This window comes from Bactrocera latifrons, unplaced genomic scaffold (assembly GCF_001853355.1).
Source record: "Bactrocera latifrons isolate USDA-ARS-PBARC rearing strain unplaced genomic scaffold, ASM185335v1 scaffold_512, whole genome shotgun sequence".
Taxonomy (NCBI): Eukaryota; Metazoa; Arthropoda; class Insecta; order Diptera; family Tephritidae; genus Bactrocera; species Bactrocera latifrons.
The window spans coordinates 3,230-10,937 of NW_017537171.1; the positions used below are offsets into that span (position 1 = coordinate 3,230).

Consider the following 7,708-nt stretch of genomic DNA (forward strand, 5'->3'; position numbering starts at 1 on the left):
TTGAAAAGAAAATCAAAGAAAAATTTCAATGGGAATGTCTGCGCGCGGATTTTATAAAAGAAATAAACTTATAAAAGAATATCAAAACACGTCCACAGCATCAAAGTGAATTAAGCAGCGAGTGAATTATGCGAGTGAATACAATTCTTAATATGCATGTGTGGTCAAAACACACACACACACACACACACTCATGCATACGCGAGCAGACTCTCACAAAACCGCATTTAAATAAACTTATTTGCGAGCTAGAGCATGAAAATAATAAATTCCATTAAAATATGCTACCAAAGCAAATGCATGTGTATTTGTATGTATATGTGTGCATGTGTGGGTGCATGAAAGCACCAGTGACTCAATGCATTTAGTAATAAGTGACGCCAACAGTGAATGCAATAATTTTGAATGAAATCAAAACATCCACAGAAACACACACGCATTCGCGCTTGGAGGCACTAATGTACACACATGCAAACATATGGGTGTCTGCATAATAAGCTTTGCTGAATAACCAGCTTTTATAATTATTTTATTATTATTTTTTTTATTTTATGTTATATATATGCCGGGTATATGTATATGTGACTATTACATATGAAAATGTTTGGACTTTTAGCATAACAGTACGCTATGTGCGAGAGGTGAGAGAGCTGCAAGTAGCAATAACAAAGCTGTGGGCTATAACGTTAACGACATTTACATGCGCGTGTGATTTATTCGAAGTCACATAATGGACGTTAGGGTGGTTGGTTTTTTTCCGAACAAGAAACATAATAAATTTTTAATATATGATTTAAAAAAACTAATATTATATGAAATAAAAAAGTTTAACTTGCACAATATTATTTTTTTTTTCAAAAAAAATTTTTCCACAAAAAATTATTTTGTAAAAAATTTAAATTAATTTTATCAATCTTTATTCTACTCGTCAACTAGATCGCAAATGTCTCGAATAGTTACATTCTACCACTTATGAAAAAAAGTTAGAACAACCCTAATGTTCCAAAATGTTAAATTATATTTCGAAATTGGTTAAAATAAATAAATTTCACATTTATAAACTAAGCCATACATTTTAGAGTCAATAAAGACCTTTCGTATATACTCTATAAAAATGGGAAGGCCTTCAAAATGGTTTTTATTGATCAAAATCAAAAGAATTTGCTCGCGCCAAAAAATGATCACCGAGAGCCTTCTCGAACATTCTGAACTGTTGCGTCGGCACCAGAAATTTGATTCGGCACATAAAATCTAATGGAACTTCTTTGCTTAATAATTTCACTCATCATAAAATGCACTTTATGCACTTCAGAGAGACAAGCACATACTAAATTAATATTTTCATATGACATTTGATGTGGATGCCATTGACAGTCATACCAATGTAGAAAAAAAAAATTTCGACAAATACGTTCAAATTAGAAAGTCTTACTATTTTTTGCCCACAATATATAGTAATTTTCAAATTAGTACATCCCTAATACTCGAAAATGTTAAGTTATGAAAAGCTTTATATAATTCTCATGGGATTTTTTCGCTGTATTTATAACTTTCGGTTAGTATGACAACCGCAAATATATACCTATATTTAATGGCTTTGCCATGGAAGGCAGGCTCCACGTATTCACAAATGTGGGTGACTTACATGCAATGCATTGCTAGTCGAGGTAAAACTGCTATTCCTTTTATATGCAATTTTTTGTTAATTTTAATATTTTAGTCCTCTATATTTGTTTTTACTAATTCGAATTGGCGTTGCTTGCATTAAATACTAACTGATTTCAGCATGTATATAGCATATTGACAGGCGCACTAGACTTCTTGTGCCAACTTAACACCGGACTATATGACTACTAATTAATTTTCGTTTTGCGATAGCCTAAATGTATACTACACAAAAATTATTACTTGAAAAATATGGTTGAAGGTTTACTCTACTGCATACTTTCCACCAATTTTCAGAGTTGTGTCAGAGCAGTTAAATTTTTTTTACCCGACATCCGTTACAATCTAAATAGTCACAATTAAGGACATATGGTGTACTAGAAATTGAAATAGGTACCACATCTACCAAAGACGTTCACTTTACTTGTCGAAGTCTCTTCTCGGACTTAAAGCAAGTCCGATGAATATGCAGTTAGTGAGCCAGTTGCTTAATATTATGAAAATCGCTAAGGGACTTTCACAGTTTATGTGACGTGTTCTGCTCCTTTTCTCGTACTGGAGTTAAGACATTCCCGCAGTGATGTCATTTTTTGGCGGTGAAATAATTTTTTTAGCATATCTTTGGAATTGGGGTTAGGTTTGCGACTTTGCTTGATTATATATTCAAAATATCAAATCGCCTGAATGTATATTTCTTTTATTTTTATCATATAATTGAAATGCTAAGAAATTAAAAAAAAAAAAAAAAATAAGGAACTTCTTTCAGAGCATTAAACACGTGATAATCTGCCAGTTATCTGACTCGTTCATTTGTATAGAAAAATGGCTACGCCGGTTTTAAGTAAAATTTWGTTCATTCAGCAAAAAAATAATATAGAGTTTGGAAATTAAAAACTTCAGGAAGTCCATTATTTTAACATTACCTCATAGACTCCTTACTTTCTAATCGTTTTATTATGTTTTATTGCTACAAGTAAAATATCATATCTAACTTAACACAAACATTTTATAGTTATTTATTACCTCAATCTCTATAAATATTTATATTTGGCTATGCCCAGCTGGTTATTCAACCGTAAATGCCCTTATTGTTTATGTTTCGTAAATCATAGACGTCAGCTAGTTTATGTCCCACATGTAGGCATTTATCCTCATGCCAATGCAACATTATTATTGGCGCTTGAGTGCATAAATAGGTTGAGCCACAATACTTGCAACATGCCGAAAAATGCTCGGAACGAAATATTTCTTATTTTGTATTTACTTTTACTGGCACATTGAATACTTGACTCGTTCTGCGCGGCTTCATCTTCTTCATAGTTTTCTTCTTTTTTTACAACCTACATTTTCGAGCTCTTTATTATGCTTAAGCTATTTGTGTATGAAATCCAGTCACATATTTGGTGGCATTGACTTGAAGAGCGTTGGAAATTCGAATTCAAATACAGACCTGAGACTGGTGAGACACATACATGTATGCATAACTGTTTTATAAACATTTTAAGCTAAATTTGTAAAGACCGACTATAGCTTCATATATGTAAAGAGCAGCCTAAGCGGAAAATGTCAACCAATTTTAATTTATATTTATATTTGTATTTGTTTTAACAAATAATATTCTATATAAACTATATTTGTACAAATTATACAAATTGTGGGCTCAATTAAGTACACGAACGCAGATATAATTGCCTCAATTAAAAAAGTGTTAACATTAATAATATGCGATTTAAAATAATGTTGTGGTAATTGTGTATGTTTAGTAGAGTGTAAGTGAACATAAATTTAATTGAATCAATTTCAAAGCTTTCTCAAACAGTGTTACTTTTCATTTAGGCTGTAATTATGCTAATTGTCTGAGCTTAATTGAATGGATGTGAATACACATTTTATTGACTCAATTAAAATAAATTGAAAAATTAATAAACTTCGAATTTGACCGGAGTTATACTAATTGATTGATCTTAATTGAGTTGATGTGCACAAAAATTTAATTGACTCAATTAAAAAAAGTCAAATATTCGACTACAATTATACTAATTGAGCTGGTTTAATTGTGTGTATATGAACACAATGTTAATTCACTCAATTAGTTTTTCCCACAAACAAGTAATATTCGATTTAGACTAAATTTGTATAAATTGTGTATAAATTGATTTTATGCGAAAAACAAATAATTGATGTGAACAAAAATTTAATTAACTCAATTAAAAAATTAATTGGCTCATTTAGTTTATTTTCAGATACTATATGCGATTTATATTACAATTATATTAATTGTGAAAGCTTAATTGAGTATATGCAAAAAAAAAAAAAAAAAAAAAAAAAAAAAAATTGACTCAATTAAGAAATTATTTTGAAAAATTAAAAACATTCGATTTAGATTATAGTTGTACTAATTGTGTAGCTTAATTGAGCGAATGGGAACTAAAATTTAATTGACTCAATTAGGAACTTTTTTAATTTTTTATTTATAAATAATTAAGCAATTAATGTACCTATAATGCAAGTTATTGTTTTTTAGACAGTTGTGATTTTATGGATTTTTTTGCTTCGCTTAAAATACATAAGTACAGTTTAAAAGTAGGCAACACCTAATTTTCAGTCTCTATTGTCTCCATTTATGAAAAAAAAAAAAACAATTTGAAGTATTGTGCTAATTTGTTGTGATATTGTAACCTTATATCCACATTTTTACTAAAATATGTACACAAGCAACAACAGCAGTTTAATCTTTTCCCACAGGGTTGCCATCATTCTACATTTGTGCGGGCGTTTGGCACAGTGACACACAATACAATTGCACATCGCAACCCACACACAGACACACAACTTTGTATAGTTTTTGCAACTACGCCACTACTACTGCCCCACCCGCAGCCTCCGGCGCAACAACCCCGAACATATTAATTAAAATGAAAGTCATCACGWTAGCTGCTGATACAACTGATGATGGCGTATGACGCTGATGTCGCCAATGTCGCCGCTGGTACACTGAACTGATGGTGTACATAGTGTCGTTGATGGATTGGCGGGAGCTCTTAGCCGCACACACACACACACACACTTGCATGCATGTATAGCCCGCGTGTTGACAGGCGAGTGCAGCAGCTATAGCAAACTCCCGCTATCAACTTTAATGATAATACAACGGTTTTCTTGTTGTTGTTGTCTTTCGTATAACTTTTTATGGTTTCGCTTTACCGTCTCTAGGGGAGCTGCCGCTCTTCTGCCGCAGCATTAAATTGCAACAAATGCGTAATGCAAGTGCAAACAGCATATACTCGGTAGCGCCTAAATGTATGCTGGCAATGATGAAAGTGCTGGCTTATGGCGAGGCGGGGGGGGGAGGTAGGTATGCTTGCATATCTGAGTGACTGCGCAATGCTTTCAATATCGTAGCTACACAGTTATCAAGCCGCTATGCTGTTGCGTGTAATACACTTTCTGTTGCATACAAATGTCAGCACATTACGTTTATTTGGCTGCGCGCAGCTGAAGCTGTTGAATGCAAAAATGAGTGTATATGTGTGTGCGAGTGTGAGTGTAGAAGACGAGGTGTGCACCATGCAATTGTGCGGAAGTGTAAAAAATGCTGTTAGCAACTTAAATGAGAAGCTGGTGCAATGCAGTAAGCAGTGGAACTGAACATTTTTCCGAGAAAGCCAATAATCTGAGTATCTTCAGTAAATTATATGCTGTTATACTTTATTTTTAAACCTATTTCATGTAGTTCATGTTCATTAGAGAACTCTCCCAGGTGAGTAGAAATTTAAAAATTTGGGTTCCTTAACATTCCATATTTTAGGCAGACAGAGTCGTTTCTGTAATTGAATATTTCTTATGCATACAGAGTGATTTGCAATAATATTTGGAAACAAAATCTTGTTAGATGGCATCCTGATGATTGGATTTTACGTGTGCTCTGCCTAATCCACAACAAACGAGACCCCACAATCTGCGACAGCTCTCATGTGATAAGCCTCCTCAATATTGCACAAAAGGTTTTATCGAGCTTATTATGTGAAAGATTAAAGCCCACCGTCAACAAATTGAATGGACCTTATCAGTGTGGCTTCAGACCTGGAAAAGCAACAACCGACCAGATATTCACCATGCGCCAAATCTTGGAAAAAACCCGTGAAAGGAGAATCGACACACACCACCGCTTCGTCGATTTCAAAGCTGATTTGGCAGCATGAAAAGGCTTTATGTCGCGATGTCTGAATTTGGTATCCTCGCTAAACTGGTACGGCTATGTAAACTGACGTCCAGCAACACCAAAAGCTTCGTCAGTATCCGGAAGGACCGCTCTGAGCTGTTCGAAACCAAACGCGGTTTCAAACAAGCCGACTGTCTATCGTGCGACTTTTTCAMTTTACTGAAGGAGTAAATAATTCAAGCAGCAGAGCTAATTAGATAAAGTACAATCTTCTACAAAAGTATATAACTGCTGACGTGGGCCGATGACAACGATTTCATTGGTCATAACAACCACGCCGTTACCACTGCTTTCTCCAGGCTGGACAAAGAAGCGAAGCAAATGAGTCTGGTGTTGAACGAAGGAAAGATCAAATATTTCCTATCATCCAAGGAACAATCATCTCACCCGGAACTTGTCCGTCATAACTTCGAAGTCGTAGTTAGTGTCGGTCTCGAAATCTAGCGCAGAATTATTCTTGCCAACAGGTGCTACTTCGCATTGAGTAGGCAATTGGGAAGTAAATTCTTCGCTCGACGAACAAAAACCAAGCTCAAGCACAAGTCACTCATCAGCCCCGTCCTACTATATGGTGCAGAGAATTAGAGGATGACAACATTTAATGAGTCGACRTTACGGGTTTTCAAAAGAAAGGTTCAGCGGAAGGTTTATGGTCCTTGACGCATTGACAACTGGAGCGATGATCTGTACGAGTTATACGACAGCGTTGATATATTTCAGCGAATTAAGAGATGGCCAGGTCATGTGGTCAGAACGGATGAAAACACTCCAACTTTGAGAGTATTCCACGCAGTCCCACTGCGAGAAGCAGAGGAAGAGGAAGGCTTTCACTTCGTTGGAGAGTTGAGGTGGAGAAGAACCTGGCTGCACTTGGTGTCTCGAGTTGGAGCCAAACAGCCAAAAATTAAAAACGAATAGGGCGCTGTTATAAACTCTGCTAAAACTACGGAAGCGGTGTCTGCGCCAATAAAGGAGAAGCAGAATTATAGATCACTAGTATATAGTATCTACAACTACTAGAAGACTAAATATCAATAAGTAAACTAGGAATTAAGAACAGTATAGTCTTATTTAGCTGCCTCCTCAACACATGCATTTAACAGAAAGGTTTGTAAAGCTGTTGAATCATACAAACATACAAAATGAATGTACTGGCAAAAAAGTATCAAAAATGAGCGAATTTATAATTATTCTGGATATGGCTAAAAACTACTCGTTGACACTTTGTCATTATACATACTATATAGCTTTACTATATATACTGAAATACATCTTCTTCTTCTTAATAGGTAAAGTGCATATTTTCCATCATCTACTTACCGGGTTTCAATAACGAAATGCGTCACTGGTGCATTGCGTGGATGCTGAGAATGCGCCCAGGAGAGATTCACAGAACGCGATGTGAAACTAATTAGCAGAGGTCGCTCTGGTGGATCCGGAACGTCTGTAATTAATATAAATAAATTATATTTTCCAAAATTTGCAAATCTTGTAGAAGAAAATATGGAATATGCAAATATTTATAGCGATATTACTAACTACTTTTCCTAATTAAGTACTAACTCATTGAAAGTTTGTTCTAAACTTAATGCAACTACATCGTTTAGTCTAAATGGGTTGGTATATTGATCATATTTTAGTATATGTAACTCACCTTGCACGAGCAGATCCACAATCGCCTCCGGTATGTGACGATCATTGACGAGGCAAAAATATTCAGCGGTATCGCTGGCAATGGCAGGATTAAATTGTAGGCCAAAATTGTCCGAAAGAAGTTGAATCTGCAATACAAAACGAAATATATTATTGATTGATAACTGA

General features: G+C 34.7%; 1 protein-coding gene across 1 annotated transcript in view; it reads right to left on the reverse strand.

The window, feature by feature from the left end:
- The window catches only part of LOC108973980 (neural cell adhesion molecule L1-like protein), a gene marked incomplete at both ends in the record, with an annotated part of 18,335 nt that overhangs the window by 2,774 nt on the left and 7,853 nt on the right, over positions 1-7,708 (reverse strand). Inside the window, 2 exons of the mRNA XM_018941547.1 lie at positions 7,208-7,331; positions 7,542-7,668. Coding sequence (XP_018797092.1) covers positions 7,208-7,331; positions 7,542-7,668 — 251 coding nt within the window. The remainder of the gene's footprint in view (positions 1-7,207; positions 7,332-7,541; positions 7,669-7,708) is intronic.